The sequence below is a fragment of the Apostichopus japonicus genome, chromosome 7, assembly GCF_037975245.1.
Source record: "Apostichopus japonicus isolate 1M-3 chromosome 7, ASM3797524v1, whole genome shotgun sequence".
In the NCBI taxonomy this organism is placed as follows: Eukaryota; Metazoa; Echinodermata; class Holothuroidea; order Aspidochirotida; family Stichopodidae; genus Apostichopus; species Apostichopus japonicus.
In genome coordinates, this window is record NC_092567.1 from 26,132,325 (window position 1) to 26,157,120 (window position 24,796).

The 24,796-nt window shown below is 37.4% G+C and overlaps 1 protein-coding gene across 1 annotated transcript; it reads left to right on the top strand.

Moving 5' to 3' along the window:
- Positions 1-1,621: 1,621 nt before the first annotated feature.
- On the top strand, positions 1,622-18,248 carry LOC139969920 (battenin-like). Its single transcript, XM_071975329.1, has 14 exons — positions 1,622-1,765; positions 2,475-2,554; positions 3,877-3,944; positions 4,110-4,184; positions 7,015-7,067; positions 7,874-7,908; positions 8,495-8,607; positions 8,953-9,007; positions 9,543-9,748; positions 10,248-10,348; positions 11,021-11,140; positions 11,636-11,746; positions 12,354-12,522; positions 14,447-18,248. The coding sequence occupies exons 1-14, from the start codon at positions 1,718-1,720 to the stop codon at positions 14,506-14,508; spliced, it is 1,296 nt and encodes a 431-aa protein (XP_071831430.1). The 5' UTR covers positions 1,622-1,717; the 3' UTR covers positions 14,509-18,248.
- Positions 18,249-24,796: the final 6,548 nt, after the last annotated feature.

Sequence of the window (24,796 nt, forward strand, 5' to 3'; positions counted from 1 at the left end):
TATGCAGTGTACAGTAGGGCCTAGCTACTATGGATTCCATTACGTAATTGTATTTGACTACGTAGTAGCCTAGACATTCATTGAATGGACAAAAGAAGGATTAACTCAATGAAAGATAAACTCAGAGAATGAAAGACATTAAGGAAACGAATCAATAGAATTCGACCTCTGTAAAGGCAGTGGAGTGTTGGATCGAAAAAGGGTGTTTCCTTCAAAATAAACCACGTCATCGTGTTAACTATAACAAGAATTATACTCTCTGTGAAAGGCAACCATTGTAAGAAACAATTTTTTTTATTAGATATAGCCCTAACGGGGAGCAAGTTCTCTTACCAGTCTCTGACCATAGCCCTATCAACACCATGATTGAATGACTTAATGTCATCATTTATTAGTGCTCACGGCGACTGGATAGTTTAGACACTAGAAATAGATGAATTTTAATTGTTTCTCACGGCTTGTAGTAATTTCTTTTGTGCCTCATGATATCACGTTTCAATAAATGACGTGTATACCCCGCTTCAAAGATGCGACGAACGTAGAATGAATTGTGGTATGACGTAGAGTTAGATAAGAACCAATCACGAAATAGCAACTTTTTTAATGAGTGAAACCTGTCTTATGCCGGATAAGTGATATATCTAATGTATGCTATTATAGAATTGTGTAACATTTATCCTAAATGTAGTAATTAACCTTCCCAAATAGTTAAAATAATCATCTTAATGGATGTTAAACTTATATTAATCTAATTTTGTGTTACACATTACTGTCAGTTGATTGGTGACAGTATAGGCAGGATGACAGAGTAGACAGTTCATGTTTTTGTTGTTGTTAAAGTCCTATATGTATTTGTATGAGATTTGGCTAAGATGTGTAGTAGCCTATCTGTTCGAGGGGAATGGTGATGCACCCCCCCCCCGTTTAGGGTAGTGGCGCCACTAATTTACAGTAGCAACGCCGTCTGTAGCAGTAGTAGCATCGCCTATTTAGAGTACTAGCGCCATCTTTTTACAGCAGCCTCGTCACTTAGAAGTAGTAGCACCTCCTGTTTAGAGTAGTAGCACCTCCTGTTTAGAGTAGTAGCCAAGGGCGTAGGAACCGGGGGGCTGGGGGCGCCAGCCCCCCCAGTGAAAAATATGGAGGGGGAAGTATCATTCCGCCCCCCCCCCCCCCGCTTTGCAAGTCAGAAAACCCCTTTTTCATTTCCAAATGAGAAAAACATCTCATTTGGAGCACCAAATTGCATCTAAGGCCAGGTGAAAATGCAAAATTATTTACAAAATGGAGTGGGTGTTGAAGTGTGCTATATTGTACCAAATTGCATCTGAGGCCACCTGGAAATGCCACAAATTTCCAAAGGGGAGGGGGACACCCCCTTCCCTTAGACCCCTCCCCAGGCCGGCCATCAGTCGTCAGCCCCCCACTCAAAAGTACCTTTCTACGCCATTGGACTAGTAGCACCTCCTGTTTAGAGTAGTAGCACCTCCTGTTTAGGGTAGTAGCACCTTCTGTTTTGGGTAGTAGCACCTCCTGTGTCAGAGCCGTCTCTATATACGGCTCTGTCCTGTGTAGAGTAGTAGCGCCACCTATAGTCCTTTTGGCGTTCAATACTTCTACTCTTCTTTAGTTTACCTCATCGCGACAATCATGTGATGCTTTCATGAAACCCTCAGGAATTAACTAACTTTATTTTTAGACGTATCATCAATTCAAAATGCCGGGCTCCTCTGTTGATCATTCACTTTACTTTGCAAGGAACTGGGTAAGTGTAAATGTAATTTTATGTGTAGTGTGAATTTTTAGTTTGAATATGTCAGTAGTAAGTCCACCGTACTCCGTATCTTAGTTCTGAAGAAGTAATATCTGTCTGCTGACCGAGACGAATTTTACAACAAGTAATAACTAATAGGAATAGGCTATCATGTGTATTGTCTACAACTGCACTCACGTTCACAGTACATTACTCCATGACATGACTCGATACAGAGAAGTTCTAACGTTAGTCCTAACGCTAGAGTCTAGGCCTACAATTAGGTGCTTCCTACTTTTGCCTAGCATATTATAACAACATTCGCATAACAAAGGTATCTGGAAGCAAATGATTATCAGTAAATTTCAAAACTGCATACTAGAGAAATGCGGTAATGCATATGAAGTATTAACATCTGTTAACTGTTTATTATGCTATTGCTAGTCAATAATGTATAACTCAGCCAAGCAATATTGTTATGGGATTGTATCGGCTACAATTTGCATTTATGAATAGTATCACAACAATGGCACCAACAAGAAACCTTTCTAAGCTCCTTTAATATCAGAATTTTTTTTTTTTCTAGTTGATTGACAGATATAATTATCTCAAGTAATTTCATATCATTGCTGTATGTTTTATTTGTATCAATAGTTTGGTTATCCAACATCATATCCTCAAAGTGATGATAAAGGCATGTTATTGTGTTTCTATTTGTCAGGTGGGGTTTTTCCTGCTGGGAGTCACAAATACTCTCCCTTATGCTATGGTCACGACAGCTGCTAACAGCATTGCTGACAGGTGAGAGTTTTCAACCTCTGACTGCAAACTAGAGGATGTGACCCAGAAATATTTATGGGGGTCATGGAATTTTGCAAGTACAAGTTAACAAAGTTTTCAACAGTTTTCAGGGTTTACAGATGTCTATAGTCCAAGCTAGCTTGATTATACTTTATGAGTATTGATTCTAAAGGCAGGTATCTAGTTGGTTGTGGCTCAGTCCCCATAGAAACATCCTGGGACATAACAGTTTGTAGACTGATGATTTAAAATAAGTAAAATCGTAGATCATGTCAGATGATACTTTCTTAGGCATATATTTATGCTATAAATTTAGTCAGTAATTAATATAGAAATGCAACATTGTACTAATAAATACATGTCATTTGTTTGGTTGAGACTGAGATCCCCCCCCCCTTCCCCTTTCCAGGATCCACACATGAAGATGTGGTATCCAAAAATAAAATTTGTTGTTTTCTTCCACCAAGATTGCACAGTATGTTATAAAGTTAGGCATGCATTTAAGTTACTGTACTAGCTTGCTAATTGCTAACCAAGGCATATTAAAGGTATGCTGTATTGGCCCGATATATGCTAGATATTCAAATATGGTCACCTTTGGTTGAAATTCTTGAACTGTTTTTGTTACAATCTTTGAGGAAATTGTCCTCACTTAGACATTTACTCATCTTGTGTGTTCCTTAAAAATGTCTGAGAACAATTTGGAGAGTAAAGACCTCCAGGAAAATACCTTTTGATGACTTCTAGCAATTATAGGGGGCAATATTTTGGGGCCTATATACTGACTACCTTTAATCACATATATTTCGTAGTTAACTGGAAATCATATATTTCTTTCAAAAAGTAAACAAGGGATTGTGTTTTAAAATTACATACATTATATATTTTTATTGAGTGATAAATCCATTTCAGTGTGGATTTTGTGGATGGTTTGATCAGAATTATGGATACGCTCAGACAAAAGTTTCTTTTCTAAAAGTACAGTAGCATTTGTCTTGTTTCAGAATGTATTGTCTAGCTCCAAAACACAGCCTAACCTGAAATTTTAGTTATACTTGATGACCGTACACAAAGTTTCGGTGTAGCAAAAATGTCTGAATGTACAAGCTTGAGAGAAACGAAGTATGTAACTAGGTGTAAAGCATCCATCTTGCTTTTCAGAAATTAACTTTAACTGCTCCGTAACATAAGATATTTTTTTTTTTTTTAAAGTTAACATAGCAATATGTTTTAAACCGGATTTGGAATGATACACAGCATTTTTTTTTAAATTTAGAGAATTATAATGAAAACATTCTTCTCAAATATGTTTTTTTCTACAGCTGGAAACGACCACAGTTTGTTCCAACCGTTTATGGGGCTGCTGGATCGGCTACCATCATAGCTAAAAGTAAGTAAAGTTGATCATCTTACAGATGCTCAAAACTCATGCTAAGTTAGTTAGCAAGATATTATTTAAACAGAATAAATTGATTTAAATTAGAAATAGCATATATTATAACTAGATATTCATATCTTGAACCCTAAAATTGAGCTTTTCTCTGATTTAATGCAGCTGTAAATGCAGTACTTGTCAATAAAGTTCATTATGGATGGCGCTTCCTTGTCAACAGCTGTTTCCTTGTAATAGGTAAGTTTGTTTCATTTGGTTATAAATGATTATAAATTTATACATACAGTACTAGAACATTTGGCAGTACAGGAAAAAATATGTATAGTTGTTATCAGATCTGTTTATTGAAAAACAATCCCGGTACAGATTTATTGAATAATTGTGTGTATATACGCTAGAAAGGTTGGGACTTTACATGGCAAATCTGAAGAAATTTACCACCAATTCCAAATACTTACTACACAGTACTTACTACAGTACTTAGTATTCAATACTTACAATAGTAATACTAACTATACAGTACACATGATGCAGGTCGACAAGGTCAAATGTGTTTGACCAATTCCAAATTAAAGTAAGTTTGAAATTATCTGATTTTCATACAAGGGAATAAATTAACTAATAATCAATAGCAAGTTGTAAATGTGAAAAAAGGGGCAAAATATCCTAATAATATTTGGTTGTGGAAAGAGAAATGAATGAAATTAATTTGGTACTGTACCATGGTTTTAATGATATAGAAACATTGTGGGAACCTTACTTTCGAAGCTATTTTACATAACAGCCTATTCCTGGCACAGGCTGTAGTTTTGACCAGTATGACATGGAAAGTATTAGAAACTCTGACAGACAAGCTCAAAGTTTGTCGTAATATCTTCCTTGGGAACAGTTTATTTAGTTTGAGGTTTGTATGACATTTACACCGAGCCAGATATATTCTAGCTCGGTCTCCTTTATCATTCTGGATCTCTTAATATTTTGTGAATCTTGTCTATGGGATGTTGTTGAGGTACTCATTCATGTGCAGTCCGAACCATTGACAACATCTACCACAAGAGTGGACTGCAAATACCTACGGGCAGAAAATAAATATGATGTGCAATAAAGCTACAGTACCTTGGTTTCTTCGTAGGCTTAAAGGGTTATTCTGGTCACTGAAGTTGAACATTGTTTAGGTTGAAATTTGGACAAGATAGTAACTAAGGGAAGATGGATCACATTTTATGCCAAGTCTGCAAAATCCATTTAATTTAACCAGGGCTGGAAAACCTTGCGAACCTGCCGAACCAGGTTCGCGGGAAATCCGCGATGCTCGCGGAAAATCCAGCCTGGCTGGAGAAAAAAAAAAATCGGGGAAAAAAAACGAAAAAAGAAAACGGGACGAACCTTAAAAAAAAAACATGAAAGAGCAAAAAAGTACATCTGTAAAAACAATAAGGAAAATTTCAGAAGAAAAGTTTCAGAAACAAAAGAAAAATGTCCAGAGAGCGTGCTCGCAATTTTAGTCACAATAGCCTATAACGAGTAATGATGTGTCCCCAACCCACTCACAAAGGGAAATGTCACACGGACACACACGACCCAGCGCGGGAAGGTTGCTGTAATAAATCAGCCTCGCGGGAAATGTTTTGAACAATATTGCCATTCCACATTTGTTATACTCATATTGTATGTTAGTTAGTCAACGTTTTCTTTCATATGAATTTGACTTCAATTCAGTGTTCCCTCTAAGGTGCAGGATTCCCTTCAACTGACTCAGTAATCCCGCAAAGAAAACATTTGTCTGCTGGAAATCCCCGCATCGTTTTCTTGCATTCGCGATAAGTTTATACTCAATGCACATCGTATTCACTTGACTGTAAAAAAACTCCGAAAATCAGTAGAGAAATTACCAATTGTGTACGAAAAGTAAGTTGGTACACCTTTCAAATTTTACGAAAGATCCAGCAAAACACTTTCGAAAAATTCACGCGAAACTGGCATATCGTGCTAAATGCAACTAATGTCATGTAAACAAGGCTCTAGTACACCCATTTATGAATAAACCGTAAGACCACATCTGGTGTTAAGCGGGGGGAAAAGAAAGTATTTTCTAGAATTTCAAAAAATACGGAAAAAATAATATCCTACCATAGTTAAGTGCATAGCAAATAGCCTAACCACCTCGTCGGTTATGGATCTCACGTAACTACAAAAACACAACTAATTGTATTTTGCGAACTTGACATTTTCTACAAGAACATGGAAATAATATTAAGCATTTAGTTAATCATGCCAAGTGGCCTAAAACATATTTTATTACAAGGTTTTACTTTCATAAAGATGGCCATAGCTAGTGGGGCCTCGATGTGCTGCGTGTATCATGGGGAATACGCCATGAAACGTTTCTTGGAAACGTGCCAAAAATGTTAACAAACAGGTGTAAGACAGGGGATGGGCGCGCAGTTGTTTGGTAAGGTACAGTACCTGGGAAAATTCGCAGCACATGTACAGTAAGTAGCCTACCGTAGTATATAAGTAGGGACCGTACTGCAGTTTTAAACTGATGTACGTATAGTGTGCGCGGGGCTTTGCCGAACGTTGTTTGTTTCATAATATCGGAAGTTCTGTAAGTTAAACTTTTTAAAGATTGTAAGGCAGATTAAATCTTTTTTCATTTTATAACATAATATAGCTACTCTAACTTGTCATTTTCAAATTTTCATCAGCTTCGTGACAATTTAAATTCAAAAAGTTGTCAGTATTTTGCATCCTCAACTGCGAGTTTTTTATCGCCAGACACGCAAAAATACCAACATTTTCCGGGGTCTTTTCCCCCTCAACCCCACAAGGGGTTCCACCCCTTGACCCTACCAGGCCCCTAGGGCGGGCCCCTGGACCCCACGCCTTTATGCTCGCACGCTACGCATGCTCGGCGTGTTCGCTACGCGAACACCGGCGGGAAATCGGAAGTGTGTTCGCGGGAAATTGAACAAGGTTTTCCAACACTGAATTTAACCCACCAAAATTGGGAATTTGATTGATGTGGCTTGCAAAAAATGATGATCTTTTCCATTTCTACTTGCAGGGTGCGTCGTTATTGCTATGGCAGGAAACTTTAGAGCAGCCATTTTTGGAATTGTGAGTGAAAACCAGTGGTCAGCTGGTTATCAGTTCTTTGCTTTGATTGGCTAACATGGCAGCCGTGGTGCTAACATGGCAGCCCATGGTGTTAACATGGCAGCCCATGGTGCTATCATGGCAGCCCATGGTGCTAACATGGCAGCCCATGGTGCTAACATGGCAGCTCATGGTGCTAACATGGCAGCCCATGGTGCTAACATGGCAGCCCGTGGTGCTAACATGGCAGCCTGTGGTGCTAACATGGCAGCCTGTGGTGCTAAAATGGCAGCCATCGTGTTAACATGGCACCCCATGGTGCTAACATGGCAGCCCATGGTGCTAACATGGCAGCCCGTGGTGCTAACATGGCAGCCCATGGTGCTAACATGGCGGCCCATGGTGCATTGTATCTTTATAATTTAAACCTGTGACTATATCATTAACAAGTGTTCAAATAGCATCGGTATGATGATACTCCCTTTTAATACACGAACTGGCAATTATCTCCATGTACTATAGGTAGGCCAATAGCTTTGGTAATAAATGGTAACAAGGTCTTTTGCATGCAATTAAATCCAATACTAGCTAGATCAATCGGTCTGTAGTTATGTGCAGTAATGGGGTTAAAATCCTTGGGTATGGTTATTGCATGCTTCCAGTGAACTTAATTAAACCTTTGGGGTCATGCACTCATTCGTGACCAGAAAGTAAAATGGCTTCCGTACATTTCCACCCCTGGTGATCTACATATATATTTCTCTGAAAAACTACATTCATCATCGTCTAATTCTTTTGAAACTTTTCACTTATCTATTATTTCTTAGGTAGTTGTTGGAGCCGGCAATGCATTTGGCGAGAAGTAAGTCTAAATCTATCATGTTCATTACATTAGTAAATGACAAACCAGCTTTGGTGAGATACTTATGGAAACTAGCAACATCTTGTCAACAAGAGGGTGCCTCCCACCAGAATACTCCCAGAATTCTAGGGAAAATCAATTTAGACAACTATGTTTCTGTGAGGTAAATTTTCTTGACAAAAAAATCATGATATGGGGGAAAAATTATAGATCCTGGGTGACCATTTTTGGTCTATCTAGAATATCTGGAATTGGGAACATTAAAGATGACCTTAATTATATGTGTCCAACCTGACAAAATATCTTTCCACTTCAATATATTCCTCAGCTGAATGGTTTCATCTAAGGTGCTAGCATCAGAAGCCTACCCATAACCTCTCCCAGATTATTTGGTCCATACTAGATTCGTTACTGAACAAAGCCTAATCTCATAATAGCACATTGACCAAGTACCCTCAATTTAATGAAGAGGGGGCACTTTACAAACTTCCTGCCCAAAATGGTACCCTTAAGTGTCATAATGCCAATAACATCGATGAACACTTTAGAGATATCGTTGTTTTTTTTTTACTATTTAAATCTCTAGCATTGCCTTAGGATATCTCTCAGGACAGGGATTTGATGATGATCTTGTCAATGCCTGGGCCAGCGGGACTGGTCTAGCTGGACTTCTTGGAGCTTGCATATACGTTCTTGCAGGTATTGTTATCTAGTTTAGTAAGGTTTGGTTCATTTCTTTTGTTTAAGATAGTTTAGAACTAAAGAGAGGGTCAGAAGGGAAGGATAAAATCTTTCTTATTTTGGCCCTTCATGGCTACCACACATGATCTCCTACTCCATATCATTATTGTACATTATATATACCAGTGAGTGCAGCTATCTGGATAATGTTCTCAGGAGCTGTGTACAGCAGCCCTCCCTCCTACTCCATATCATTATTGTACATTATATTTACCAGTGAGTGCAGCTATCTGGTTAATGTCTTCTACTCCCATATCTGCCATTTCTGTTTCTATCAGTTGTTCAATTTCTCATTTTTTACAGGATGTATCTTTTTTGAAAATGATGGCAATGTTGATGAGATGCAGTACTTAAATGAGTGAGTAAAGACTTGCTTCCAATTCAAACCGTGTTTAATAATCACATTTGGGGGGTGTTCTACCCTTTTCATGTCATATGGTTTCACAGAACACTTCCTTTCACAACTATGCATGCTGTATATTTAACTTTCATAAACTATATGTACATAATGCAAACGGTTGTGGAATAACAAATAAATGAAATGAATTATGTAACTGAAAATCTTCAGATTCTTCTATGCCAAAACATTTGGTGCGGCAAATTGTTTGACTTGAAAAACCAAAAAGACTGGAAGAGAAAGTTGAGAAGAGAGGTAGATATTTTGCGAATCCTCCGAACGACTACTATGCTCAAAGATTAACATTTGTTCAGAGAAATAAAAACTATTTGTAAACTTCATCTAAATCTTTTAGATCACTGTTTAATTTTTCTTCTCTTGTTGTTTTATATTTTACCTGTAAATCTGCCCTATTCTGTACTTTTATGTCTCATTTGTTTTGTATCAATTTTTTTTTTATATTAACAATCTATTTTCTTTGTCTCTGTTCCTACAGGTGGGCTTTCTTAATAATCACACCGACAGTTTTTATATATCTCTTATCATTCATGAAAATCATCATTCCACCGTCAGATGAAGTGATCAGGTCCAACGGCATACAACACTCGATCGCAAACAGGACCTCAACGACGACCTACCCAGGGCTGCAGACAGACGACGACGAGACCAATCCTTTACTAGCAGAGAGTACCGAAACAACAGGTTTGTTACTTCAAGTCATGTCCTGGTTCACTTAAGAGTGAACATGATTCCAGTTGATAAATATCAACCGGGCATTGAAGACATTCAGAGTGTAAGGTTTGGAAGGAGGTGAAAGTGGGCCTTGACCCTGAACTGGGTCAGTGGAGTTGCAGTGCCAAAACGTTACCAGTTTTTGTGAGCTTGGTAGGTTGCAGATTTGGATGGAAGCTGATCTGGTTCTATGTAACAAAATGCCATGCTGGTTGGTCATACACCGACTGCAAATATGAACATAGCAGCTTTTGTACACAGAAGCTTTAGAAGTTTTGATATTTGAATACAAATAATTTGATAAACTTCAAAAAGTGCAAAATGTTATTATCTTTATTACTTTCCAGAATTTGCTATCAATATGCAGGCAATTTGCAATAACATCTTCAAATCATTGAATTATGGACATGTTATTGTTTTTAAAAATCCATGTGATATAGGTCTGTGGAATATTTCATTTGTTTGATAGAATCAGAAGACCTCTCCGTCCTACTCAGATCCAGAAACTATGGTCTCTGGGGGAAAAGAATTGGTGCTGCATTGTGTGTAGTCCTTCCTCTTGCCATTAATGTGAGTACATTACTTACTTTGAATGTAAAATTTCACTTTTCAAGTATGATCACAACTCCACAGTTTCCTAGTAAATGTGGACTTTCTCGCTCAGATGCTAGTAATTCAACTGTTTACAATGATTAATATAGTTTGTTGCGTAATGGCATTATTTCTCACAAAAGAAGTGAATACCTCAGCATGTGCAAAGTGGAATGGTAGACATTTTAATTATATTATTTAAGACATTATACATACGTTTGTTAGTTCGTTTGCTGGTTCGTTCGTTCATTTGTTTTGTCACTTGTAGAGTTGAAGATTAAGTATGAAAGTACATGTAATATGTAAAAGTGAAAGGAAGTAAACTTAACACCCTTGAGGGTTTACCGAGTAGAATACTACCTTGATTTTAACAAGTAGAATTGTTCAACCACTTGCTTTTATTAAACAAGTGGCTGAAATGTTTCAAACCTCATGCCGGAAAATTGCCAGCAATTCATCACAATAATTGAATGTACTGGTGGTTTTTAAAAGTTTCCTTAGTATTGTTGGTCTTCGTGCCCATTACAGTTAGTGTTTCATCTTTATGTACCATAATGAATATTCATTAAAAAATGGTTTAAATTATACCAAGCATATCCACAATCCCTATTACTTACATTTGCTTTGAGTTTGTTATTTTTCTTTTGACAGCTGGGACTCTCCACATTCTTTGCTTTTGTTTCAAGAGTGGCTGCATCCAAGGCTCTCACCCCAGATCAATACAATAAAAATTGTCCTGAAGTATTTGCAGCTCTTCAGCTCTGTTACCAGGTTACTGGCTTTTAATTTCTTCTGCTTACAAATGTAAAAATTGAACTGAATTTCTAACCTCTAAAGCTGACATCACAATCTGAGATAAATCTTCTACAATACCATTGGCTAAAATTAACGGGAAGATACTTGCTGTATATTTACCTTTGTAGACTGCCAAAGGGATATTCTGATGGCTATAGTTGATAGCTTTACAAAACTGCTGAAAATGTTTTTTTTTTTGTTTTGTTAAATTGTTAATGTTTTTCACTCCATCTTTTTTTAGTAGCTGGGTGCAATGGCCAGATAATGTAGTATGCCACATCTTTCCACACAGAGAAAGATTCTAAATTCCTCTCATTTATTTCACTCTGTTGTATGAATACCAAAGCTGATACTTATAAGTCAAACAAGCTATTAAACAATCTCTGTTTGTATGAAATATATCTCGTTTGTTCTTAGTTTCTTTATTATATCTTTTTCTGATCTTTTTTTTTCCCTATTTTTTTTATCAAGGCTGGATTATTTGTGTCTCAATCATCTTTACAACTTGTGAAGTTTAAGTATCCTTACCATCTGACTGCCTTACAATTCCTCATCACCGTAGTGTGGATCACAAATGAACCGGTGAGTCTTACTTGAAATAAAGCAATTATTGTTTTAACAGAGAAACGCAATGCTATGGACGGAGGATGAATATAAACCAGCACTGTAACTGTGTGGTCGTTATGTGATAATGTAGCTAGTGAATATGTTTGACATTTTATTATAAAGCCACTGCTATTTATGGTGAATGAAGTTGTGAGTACCCAATCCATGCAAACCTTTTACTATCTATGCTAAATGAGGTAGTGAGTACTCCATCTTCTTTTGGCTGCGGAGTCCAGCGTCTTATTCCATCTTGTTCTGACCTCATCAATATGTATTTTCGATCAGGACTGTTAATCTTTCTCTAAACTTAGTGCTACTTGTGGTGAAAATAAATCTACGAATCCACATTGGTTGATGAGCCCCTGATGTTTTGTGTCTAAGGTATAAGTCTTAAAAGAAAAGAAACCATCAAGTGTTACCAATTCGGTTTAATAACTAACACCATATCATTTAATTTATTTCTATCTTCATCATCATTTTAAATGTAAATGGTTCATTCAAGAGGTTCATTAGGGGTGAAACTTGAATTTTTTAATTGTGGCCAATTTCCATTTTTTTCTCTCTTTATTTTGGATTTCTTTAGCTGAAGTTTCTTCCAGTCTATATGCTTCCAGCACTGATGATTGTGGTTGGCCTTCTGAATGGTACAGTGTATGTCAATACATTTTATTTGATTCAAACCAAAGAAATATTTGGCCCTCCAAACGACCGAGAACTCTGCACCAATATAGCAGCTATATTTATCAACATAGGTGAGTCTTCTGACTATACGAAACTGATGTTTTTAGGTTTAAATAAAAGTGATTTAAGAATCAAAAAGAAAACAATACAAGCCAAGAACTCAGGACTAAAGATGCAAGATCCTAAAGACAACAGGTGGGCATTGCCAGCGGGCCTGAGAAAATATTCTCTGGGCCCCTAAGAAGGTATTTGGAAACCTTTTCATATGAGCTGCAGAACCTTATGACAGGAAATAACATGATATATGTATACCTTTGGGAATGTAGTGGCTTAAGGCCCGGTCACACTATACCGATTTTTTATCGGAATACTATCCGATTTTCCCGGAGGAATCGAAAATGCCAGTTTTTCGTTCGGGTCTTCTAGCCACAGTGATAAAGGACCTGATTTGCTATCTGTTGAGCCATTCCGATGTGGAATAGCCCTCTCCTAACTTTTGATATTGAATATTGGATAGCTATCCGATTTCTCTTACGATTTTTAACGTTTTTCGATGTGACGTCACTTCAGAATGTAGTCCGTTCCAGAACCCCTCAGATTTGGAGTAGGTATTCGAATATTCCACTGCGTTCATTACATTCACTACCACAAACCTCACTCTTCGGCCTAAAATCGGAAAAATAGGACCGTATTCCGATAAAATATCGCTGCAGTGTGACCGGGCCTTTAGTGCCCACTTGTGATTGGATACTTCAACGTAACAGATAGACCCTTCCTTTGTAGAATTTTCTTGACCATATGATGCAACATTTCCATCTCACAGGAGTAGGTACATCCATAAGGGTTGTGGCCCACTAATAAAATATAACATTTCACTCTGGCAGGTTATAATCCCCCCTCCCCACCCCCTGCTGGAGACCATTTGTGATTGTTATGTTGTGAGTCTCTATGTTGAGAGTCAAGTACCTTTTGTATGGAATGCCAAAAAGGACAAAAGCTGATGATAATGAGATAACAGTAAATGAATGATAATATAAAAGTAAACGAATGATAATATAACAGTAAATGATGATAATATAACAGTAAATGATGATAATATAACAGAAAATGATGATAATATAACAGTAAATGATGATAATATAACAGTAAATGATGATAATATAACAGTAAATGATGATAATATAACAGTAAATGATGATAATATAACAGTAAATGATGATAATATAACAGTAAATGATGATAATATAAAAGTAAATGAATGATAATATAACAGTAAATGATGATAATATAACAGTAAATGATGATAATATAACAGTAAATGATGATAATATAAAAGTAAATGAATGATAATATAACAGTAAATGATGAAAATATAAATGTAAATGATGATAATATAACAGTAAATGAATGATAATATAACAGTAAATGATGAAAATATAAAAGTAAATGATGATAATATAAAAGTAAATGAATGATAATATAACAGTAAATGATGATAATATAAAAGTGTTTGCCTCTACTTTCTAAGAGATGAGCTAGATAGATTTATTCTACTGATTTTCAACTTTCAGTTGTTTATAAATCAGATTGGTGGAGATAGTTCGAATATCCCTTCATGACGATAAACTGCTTTTTTCAAATTCATTCTGTGCTCTTGCACCAATCAGTTTGCTTTAGTCAACAGTTTAGTAAACTATACCATTTTATTTAACTTATTTCCTTATGTTGCTCCAGCACAAATAAACATTTACTGGCACTATACTATACATAGGAACTCAGTAACTGAAGTAATCGTGGGCCTGTAGCAGCTAATCAGCAAATAACTCCCTAATGCAGGAACTTAGCAATAAGAATTGAATGACTATGAACCATTATTTTGTCATTTTTTAAACCCATAAATATCCTTGTGTACCTTAGGATGTTACTCCCACTCCACCCATTCTCCTCTCACTTCTTTAGTAATTCTCATATTTTATTCTTTCCGTTATTCTTCAGGTATATCTTGCTGCTGTATCCTTCAAACAGTTCTAGACAACACGGCATTTATGCCATTTTGACCTCAACATTCAGCAGAAAGGCAGCACAAACATACTCAATTTATCGGCCATTTCATCTAGGTGGTCAACTTAATTTGTAACAGGTGTTTTCCTTGTTGCTACGACCTGCTTGCTGTTTGAGGGTCTCTTTATATATGCTTTTTACAAGTGGAGGATTGGCCTTTGTTTCAGCTTTAAAGATTTGGTTGCCCAAGGGTGTATGAATATGGTGAAATCTTGTCTTTGTTTACTTTGCTACATCGCTTTATAAAAGTAGAAAATTTGTCTATTTTTGAGATGTTAACCTTATTTTTACTTCTTTTAATCAAGTCTTAACCAGAATTTTAATACAGAGAACAGTATTTTAAACTTCCAGATCATAATTTGTTTTATAGAAACACTAAGACAACATAGTAGCTATGCTTTATACAAATTATCTAAAATTCCCTGACGATTTTGTCATGAAATATTCATTAGGTCATGAATATTCATGCTGATCAATTTACAGTAACCAGAGAGTGTTGGTAAGTGATCATTCATAGTCTTATTAAAATAAATTTGTTTGAAAAAGAGCACAGAAAAATGTTTTGTTAGATAAAAACAGGATTTTGACTTGATTTGCCCAGTCAGGTTCCCATGATTACATTGTTCCTATAGTTTCCATGGTAACCAATGGCAAGGATGTTCGACATAACTTGCAGCTATATAGAATCATAAAACTCTGTTGTTCTCTTTTTGGTTAATTAAAATCTGTTGACAGTTTACATGTTATGTTTTAATTTTCATCACAGCACTTCTATTCTGGTAATGGGGAACATTGAATCTTGGAAAGACAAATGAATTTTAACAAGTCTTAATCAATTATTTCTGGGAGGTTTCCATATTAGGTGTCTGACAAACTTACTTACAGTACGTGAACCAACCATAATCAGAACAAAAAGATAGAATCTCACTTACATCAATTGAAACCAGTACTTTCAAAGAGTAAAATCTATTTAAGAAAGATAATTCATTGCTGGTCACAACTATATATGTTTATATATAGACAGAGATATAGAGATATATATATATATAGATATTAAAAACAAATTACAATGTTAAGTGATGTTTATTTTTTTCTTAATAAACTGAAATAACTGTAAAGGCGAGGCTTAAGGACAAATGAACAGTTTTCAAGAGGAGCAACACCTCTGTTGTGCCTTTTTATTTAATTTGTTTTAGAATTACTTTTTCTATTACTGATTCTTTTGTTTTAAAACCTCTTGACCATAAGTGCATCTTATGGTGCATATATATACATCAGTGTATGTCGTATACTTCTCTTATATGACTGATATGACTGGTATTTTACTTCCTTTTAGGCCTGTATCCAAGTCAAAGAGTTTGTGTGAGTTTGAAATCTCGGAGCTTATTATTCTTTAAGTAATTTGCATTGCATAATGTGATCCAGAGATTTCTGGAACCAATACAACCAAGGTTATGGAGACGAGGTGAGAGAGATAGTAAGGGGGGGGGGGGAGGGTGGAAGGGGTGGTGGATAGGAGAAGGAGACAGGGGGTTTGATGGCCCAGTGAGTGGAGTTAAGATCATTCTTTTGGTCTGTTCTGATCAACAGCTTCATCAATAACTCATGTACTACAGATTCCAGTAAAATATATTTCAATTGGTCTACAAATGCCTGCAATGTGCCTCGGCAGATTTACTCAAGTTATCCTGTGGATGATCCTGCCTACTTTGCAATCCCCCCTCCCCTACCCCCCCCACTTACCTTTCCTTCCCAAGAAACTTCCTATGCCTTGGTACTTATGTAAGCCCCATCTCAACATCTTTCTCCTTAAGCGAAGATATTGCTTTCTGGAGTAAACAGATATTGACTACAAAAGCTCCAAACCTGGTAACTGGTAGTTGAGGTTGGGAGATGAGGGGTTGTGGAAGCTTTACTCTCATGATTTCCTTTATCATTTTATTTATATTATAAGCATTCATTTTAAGCTATATCATATGCATTTTATATAAATAACAATTTATAAAAAAAAATACTAGAAAAATCACTATACTTTCGTTTTGATGAAAGTTGATATAAAATGTTTCACCAATGTTGACTATTTCCTAACTTTATATAATCTTTGGATCAATGCTATTCGTTCAAGATATTTTGACAACTCATAAGCCGTGAATAGGCAACACAATAAATGCTGTGATTTGTAGAAAAGGATTTTTGACCCAAGCTGACCAATTTTGCATTTCTTGCTAGAATATATTACAAAATTAATATGGTAAGTAAAATAAATGAGTTGAAAACTTTGAATCCGTTTAAAATTCAGTAAATATGAAATTTATACTCAGATGCTGCTCCTGTGGATTTTTACATGTTGTAGTTTTTATTATTAAAATGTTTTATTCAAATAAGTGCTATGATATAAATTTTTTGAAATGCATATTTTGGGGATTTCTTTCAACTTCAATAGAAGAATGATGTTTTGCTCCTAACATGAGACATTGGCCAAAGAGCAGGTGCCGCTCAATGGAATGTAAGAAGACCTACGTTTTTAATTTGCTTACCGCTTTTCTTGTTTTTTAATTTTTAAGAGTTTTTGCAATATAGTGGAGTATTAACATTTTGTCCTGTCTCTAAGTAAACATGTTGGACACAAACCAAACAAAGTATTAAACCACTTTCTTTAACTATTGCTGGCCCAGGAGCTTCTTCCCATCCAAAATGGCTTCATGAATATTCATTAAGTGTTTATGTACAGAATACAACAGGGGCAAATCAAGGGAGCAGGGTGGATAGCTGGCAGGAATCCCCTTCTGACATACTTTTGTCTCTAAAACTGAACTAAGTACTTAACTTGGTCCAATACAAGGTTCTTATTGGACACATTCTTTCACGCTTCACAAGGCATTTCCTTAGACACTTTTAAATTTGTAATTAGTTTGTTACCTGTTGATGTACATGTACTTTTATATACAGTACAATATCAACTTTGATGATAAGATGTGGGGATGGTCCATTGCCAGTTCTATAGACAACAATCACTCATTCAAATATTCAATACCATTGCTGTTATACCTGCAATCAAAACACAGTTCAAAAAGTGCAACTGATCAATCAACCATTGAAAATACAGGTTACTTTTTCTTTCTTTTTTCTTTTTTTTTGTGAAGAGAGAGAGGTGTTATTTGGTTTGAAATATAACTAAAATTTAAGGCAAATTCAGGTATAGTAGAGGGAGACCTTCAACTATGCATAGTATGTGAAAATGCAGCTGATTTATGGCTAAAATGAAACAAATTCTGAACACTGTTTTGCATAAATGTTTTGAAGCAACTGATCTAATCTGAATGATGCAGACAGCAGATTATTGACTTGAGTGATAAATTGTATATACAAACTGTGTCTGCAGTACTTTGATCATGACATGTTATTCAAAGCCATTATCTGATTTGTCATTACCATTTGTTTATATATAATTGGGGGTAGGGTGAGGTGGGGGGGGGGTTATAATGTACTTGGTTTTTCTTCATAGTGAGCTATAATTTGTACCTAAAAGACAAATCTATTCATTATGAAAATTGCATCAATGTGAATGGCTTTTCAAGTATTTTTTTTTGTGGTGATTTTAAAAAGCTTTTGAAAATAAGCAAGAAGAACCTGACAAACATCTAGCCTATTTGCCATTATATGCACAGTGCCAGTTTTATTTGCTTGTATTTTATGCAAAGTTTTATACCTTTTTAAAAAAAAAATGAAAAATGTATCTTCTGTGTTTTGTTTGTCTTTGTCATTTTGATGATAGTCTTGTCAAAGATGGAACCAAATTTATGACTTTTTAGAAAAATGTCATGATTGAATGGGTATACATGATGTAGAGTTACAGCCTCTTACCCCACCCCCTCCCTCCCCCTTCACATGGCTCTTGCATCACCCACCCATGCAATATCATTACCCTTTGGCGAATGAATTTGCCATCAACCACTCTCTTAATTAGATAACAGAGAGCCATAATATACTGAGAGGGGAGGGGTTTGGTGTGTGGGGAAGGGCAAAAATGATATCCATTATAGGATGGAATCATGATTATCATGATAGCTAGGATAATGCCCCAACCGAAAGGAACATAAATCAAATATATTCTTTAGTTGACACTCACTATTTATGTAAAATTTGACTTTTGGGGTCAAATTATTCACTTTTTGTCTCAAATTTGGTATACTACGGCCCCTTGAACTTTGGGACCCCTAAACTAAATGCCCCTCCCCTTCACCCCACTAGGTGCCTGCAGGGACGTCGCTAGAGGGGGTGGGGTGTCTCACCCCCCAACTTAGTAAAATTGACGATAGTTGGAAAATTGAAGTGCGACAGTCGGGATTTCCGACTGTCGCACTCTAGATTATCTAGGCCTATACATATATTCCTGTGATTGTGAATGACCTACAAATTTTGGTCAAAATTGACCTTTAATCAGTCATATTTACCACGTTTTCCTTGCCACTTTGAGAAATTGTATCTCGCGATTCTTATACTCCACCATACAAAACTTTGTCTGATTTTGAATACTCCCCAAAAATGCCTAATAGCACTACCGTCATAGGCGTAGGAGCCCAATTGGATTTGGGGGCTGTAACGACTTTCCCGAAAAATAAAACCAGTATTTTTCGCGCTCCGCACGCGTTCAACGTGTTAATATGCATACCATATAGGTATACATCCGTTTTTACATAGCAAGCCAATAACATACAATCATTTTCTGTGTTATTACCCTTCCATATTGGTTATAATTATTGAATTATTGAAAAGCACATTGCAAATTATTTTTCTTTCAGTAGGTGCCCGAAAAGTTATCAGCATATTGCCCGAATTTTCACAAATATATTTGGTTGGTGGGGGGCTTATAAGTTTTTGAAGTGAGTGCCAGTGGGTACAAATGTATCGAAAAAAGTTCCGAACAAAAGTGCAGTCGCGAAAGATGGGGTGTCTGACTGACACTGACCGTATCGTTGACGGGTAGCTCGGGGTGGAGGAGGGGGGGGGGTAATACAGGAAATATATATAATTCCTGTTGCTGACAAATTAAGTACAAAAATCGATAGAAAATAATGTTAAGACCAGGATCTCTGTGAGACGGAGAGAGGAAAAACCAGTTTTAATTTAGTTGTAACGAGTTAAGGCACATGTTAATCAATCACTGATATAATACAATAATTATGCAGTCTCACATTTAAACTTAAGTTTCGTAGTTAATTAACTGCATATTTGGATAAGGCATCTGAATGGATTTTCATCCTGGCATAAACAAAGGCTACTTCTAGTTCTTAAAATAATAAACTGAACCTGCTCAATCTTTCTAATAATTCAATACATAACAATACAATCAATCTGGATAGCCGTAAATACTTATTTCTATCTGGATTTCGGGGAATCCCCTACTATTGTTACTACGCAATGACGTCACCCCTCATGACAGTTCTAACAACCAAATGTACACGCTATAGCCTATCATAACGCTAGGTCACTGAGCAACATTACGTCGTACAAAGAAATTACCTAAAATGTCACATCCACGGCATCCTGATACATATGATATACTATTGTTAACAACATCAAGAAATAAATCACTTTTGTACTGATATGACTCGTGTAAAATATGATTTTGTACCCCCAATCGAACTTTAACGACAAACAATTGTTATACGAATATTCGTAGGCCCATGATAACACAGACATATCCTACATGCAAACCTGACGGCCTCGTTTATAACGAATATTAACTCCTATGTATCGATGGCAAATCTAAACCATCCGTCATAATGAAAATCTTTTAATAACGACAAATATTTAATCAACAACCTAGTAATACTTTCATATTCACATGAAAGGGATTTAAGCATCATCTTACCTGTGAGACGGAGAGAGGAAAAACCAGTTTTAGTTTAAGTTGTAACGTTAAGGCACATGGTATTCAATCGCTGATGCTCCGCCCACCATACGCGCTATTGAACGCCAAAACAAACAACAAAATTTTGGGTAGGGCACCGCTAATCATACCCATAACACTCTCCCCTCCTTAAGAGATGTCATCCCTGACATGTAAACATGTATCGTATGAAGAAATATAGAATTCAATGTAAGAAGAAATGAATGGTGAATAAAAGTTTTATAAAATGCACTCTATACTGTTCTCATTTGTCGAGTCTTGCTAATTACAAGCTGAAGATATAAATCTTAATAGTCATCTCACTACTAGAAACACCTTGGCACCCATACTATTAAATGTATACACGTAGTTTACTTTAACCTTCTTTGTAGCAAATTTACCACTGACTATACTTTTATCTGAAGTCACAGAATATTTAAGTACATTCGTTTGGCTAAAAGACAAATAAATTTGAGCACTGCGCAATACTCAAAAGACATTGTCGTGTTGCAAATGACCAATTAGTCACTAAAACCTTGCATACCATTTCACAAATTTCCTTGTGCCCCTAAGAACTAGCATGTTCCCATTTAACTATCATATTTACATACCTCACTACCAATGCTATGTTAGAAAACACATACACATGCTTCTCGAAATCTGTCATTCCTGTGCGAATAAACAAGTTTGATAACAATAAAAGTTATAACGTATAATACAATGGAACTCAAAAAGTTCTCTCAGTGTTCAAGTAATGTCTGGTAGAGTTATAAAATAAAAACAACTATAGTAGGACTATGACCTGTTGGTAGTGTGTACCACTCAGCCCTTGTGATGTCGGGTTACATTAGAAGTTCTCAGTTAAATTAGAGATTTTGAATATATGTTCCCCAAGTAATTAGGTTTTGTGCATTCAACTGGCTGAATATACTGGTACAAATAACAAACATGGGGTTCCTGTCTGACCCAGGTAGGGTTTCCCAAATTATCATAAGTCAAAACCTTCTTTCCCTGCTTAACTCTTTGTGGTCTCAAATTTTGACCTGGTTGTTCTGGGGGGTCACAAATTTCCAAATTTTGACCTGGTTGTTCTGGGGGGTCACAAATTTCCTGCTCCCCTGCTGAATTGCTTTGATTGTCAATTTCGACCTGATCCCCTCCCACATCAACCTCAGACCTTCTACCCCGCCGATGGAGGTCACCACCCCGAACACCCTCTTGGTCTACCCTTTGATATGGGTAACCCGGAAATCTATCAGGCACCCATTCATCGTCGCTTGAACTATCCGTACTCCCTTCCACAATGTCAGTAGTTCGCCTATGTTTCGATGAAGCCTTCTTCACGATTCGTCTCGGAGTGTTATCAGCAGGTAAAAGAGCATCACATGGTAGAAGTAGATTTCGGTGCAAGACTCGAATCCGACCCCGGTTACTCTCTGGACGGACTTCATACACAGGAATGTCTGGTAACTGCTTGGTAACAACATAAACCTGCTCTTCCCAGAAAGGACGAAGCTTTCCTGGTCCTTCAACCCGGGCAAGATTCTTTACGAGAACACGGTCACCAGAATGCAAGGCAACGTTGTGTCCCTTCTTGTCCAGTCTTTGTTTGGCTCGATCAGATTGTTTCTTTGCATGTTGGGCTGCAATTTTGTAGGCTTCCTTCATTTTGTTTCGCCATTTTTCAGCATATGTCTCTCTCTGGTCTCCAGTTGTCTCGTTTTGAGTTCTGGTAGTCTCATCTCCCTTCAAGCCGAAAGCAATATCTACAGGTAAGCGTGGTGTTCTTCCAAACATTAGGAAAAATGGTGAATACCCTGTTCCTTCACTCTTTGTGCAGTTGTATGCATGCATGCATTTACGCAAAGAGTCCTTCCAGTTGAACCGTTGTTGTTCAGTCATCGATCGTAGCATGTTGAGGAGGGTACGATTCAGTCGTTCTACCTGACCGTTCCCTTGTGGGTGGTATGGGGTCGTTCTGGAGTGTCCCACTCCACTGAGTTGCTGTAGTCTGGTGAAAAGCTGATTCTCAAATTCCTTCCCCTGATCATGATGCAATCTTTTGGGAAATCCAAACTTCAGGAAAAAGTCGTTGAACAGGTGATCAGCTGCTGCCAGGGCAGTCTTCCTTTTCGTCGCATAGGCCTGGGCAAATCTAGTGAAGTGATCTACCACGACTAGTATATACTCATATCCCCCTTTACTTTTCTCCAAATGTAGGTAATCAATAGATACCAATTCAAAGGGTTCTTTTGTCACAATAGGCACAAGGGGACTCTTTACATGTCTTGCTGGTTTCTTTTGTTTGATACATTGACATTGTTTTCTTACATAGAACTCAACCTCTTTCGCCATGTGGGCCCAATAGAATCTTTCTCTCACCAAGTCCAGTGTCCGTTCCACGCCCACGTGACACATCTCATTGTGGAGCTGCTTCAATACCATAGATTTGTACTTCGATGGCAAAATCAGCTGTTCTCGATTAGCCGTTACTCTCTTTAATACACCTTCGGTCGTAACAATGAGTTCTCCCCATTTGTTTAGTAATGCTCTCACATCTGGGTCTTCGTCTTTCCTCTCCTTGTAAGTTGGCTTTGTCCCCTTTTCCATGTACTCAAGGACTTTGCCAATTACTGGGTCATTGGCTTGAGCAGCCTTTAGTTCCTTCAGTTCAATGAGACTCACTTTGTGATCTGTGGTAAGGTTCATGATATTACAAAGGTCTATATCAGCAGTAAGTGAGTCTGCGTACACAAATGTTCCCTCTACATTTGCTGCCGCACACTCTGAAATCGTCTGGAGAGCACATCCCGGAACTTCCGCAGTACACTCTTGGATGTACTCATTGATGTCGGTCTCTAAGGGCATCCTTGATAACACATCAGCATCCTGGTTACTGTGCCCTGGTCGATACTTGATATCAAATCTGAATGAGGCAAGATCTGATACCCACCTCTGACCTGTTGCATTTAAACGTGCTGTCGTCATTATGTAAGTGAGGGGATTATTATCTGTGTAGACCACAAAGTACTTTGCGTATGTCAGGTAATCTCGAAAGCGTTCCGTCACCGCCCACTTCAGTGCCAGGAATTCAAGTTTTGTGGAGTGGTAATTCTTCTCTGGAGCACTGAGAGTCCTGGAGGCATATGCAATTACCCTCAGTTTCCCCTCCTGCTCCTGGTAGAGTACAGCTCCAAGTCCCATTAACGATGCATCGGTGTGGAGAATGTATGGCTTAGAGAAGTCAGGGAATGCCATAACTGGTTGTCTTGTTAGTAGGTCAATCAGACTACATAAAATTCCCTGATGCTCCTCAGTCCAGGCTATCTTCTGATTCGAGTTGGGTAGATGGTTGTTCTTCCTCTGGTTTCTGCGACTGGGTTTTTGTGTAGAACCCTTTTCCTTCTGTAACAGCTTGAAGAGAGGACTGGCAATTGCTGAGAAGTTTTGAATGTAGCTCCTGTAGTAGCCAATGAACCCTAGCATTTTCCTCAACTCCCCAACTGTTGATGGTTTCTTATCTTTAAGTGAGAGGACTGGTTCAAGATCTGCAGGGTCCAACTTATGTCCTTCTTCAGTGACTAGTCTGCCCAAGTACCTGACCTGTTTCTGGAAGAGTTTGCATTTACTGGCCTTTAGCTTTATCCCATGTTGCTGTAGTCTGGCCAGTACTTTCTTCAGATTCTCCAAGTGTTCTTTAAATGTGCTGCCATGGACTAGCACATCATCTAAATATACAAAACAAATGTCGTTGTTCAGACCATCCAGGCATCCCTCCATGTATCTTTGGAATTCTGCTGGGGCGTTTTTTAACCCGAAGGGTATTCTTTTCCATTCATGGAGGCCCCACGGTGTCACAAATGCTGTAAGTGGTTGACTCTTTGGGTCGATGTATCCCTGGTGATAAGCACGACCTTGATCGAGAGTGCTAAACCAGGAGCTACCTTTCAGGCCATCAAGGATATCCTGGATTCTTGGAATTGGTTGACGATCATCAACTGTTTTACGGTTCAATTCTCTATAGTCGACACATAGGCGTAACGACCCGTCACGCTTTCTGACGCAGACCACAGGTGAAGAGTAATTAGACTTCGACTTTGTTATCCAGTCCCTTGCTAGAAGGTCTTCCAAGTATTCCTTAACTTCTTTGAAAAGTGGACGTGGAATACTTGCATAATTCTTCTGGACTGGTTCTGGATCATTTAAATTAATTTTCATCTTCAGGTCGGGACAATTTCCTGTATCCATGGAATCCTGTGAAAATGCTCTACATTCTTTCTTCAGCATTTTCTCTGCAGCATCTTGTTGCATTGGTGTGAGACATGTGAAGTCCACCTCTGGACACCACTCGTCAACATCTTCACTGGACTGATCACTAGTCACATTAGCAT

Excerpts from the sequence above, each read along its gene's own strand:
- LOC139969920 (XM_071975329.1), top strand. The coding sequence starts at position 1,718 with ATGCCGGGCTCCTCTGTTGATCATTCACTTTACTTTGCAAGGAACTGG. Across the intron at positions 3,945-4,109 it reads GGCTACCATCATAGCTAAAA|CTGTAAATGCAGTACTTGTC; the intron begins GTAAGTAAAGTT and ends GATTTAATGCAG. Across the intron at positions 9,749-10,247 it reads AGAGAGTACCGAAACAACAG|AATCAGAAGACCTCTCCGTC; the intron begins GTTTGTTACTTC and ends TTTGTTTGATAG.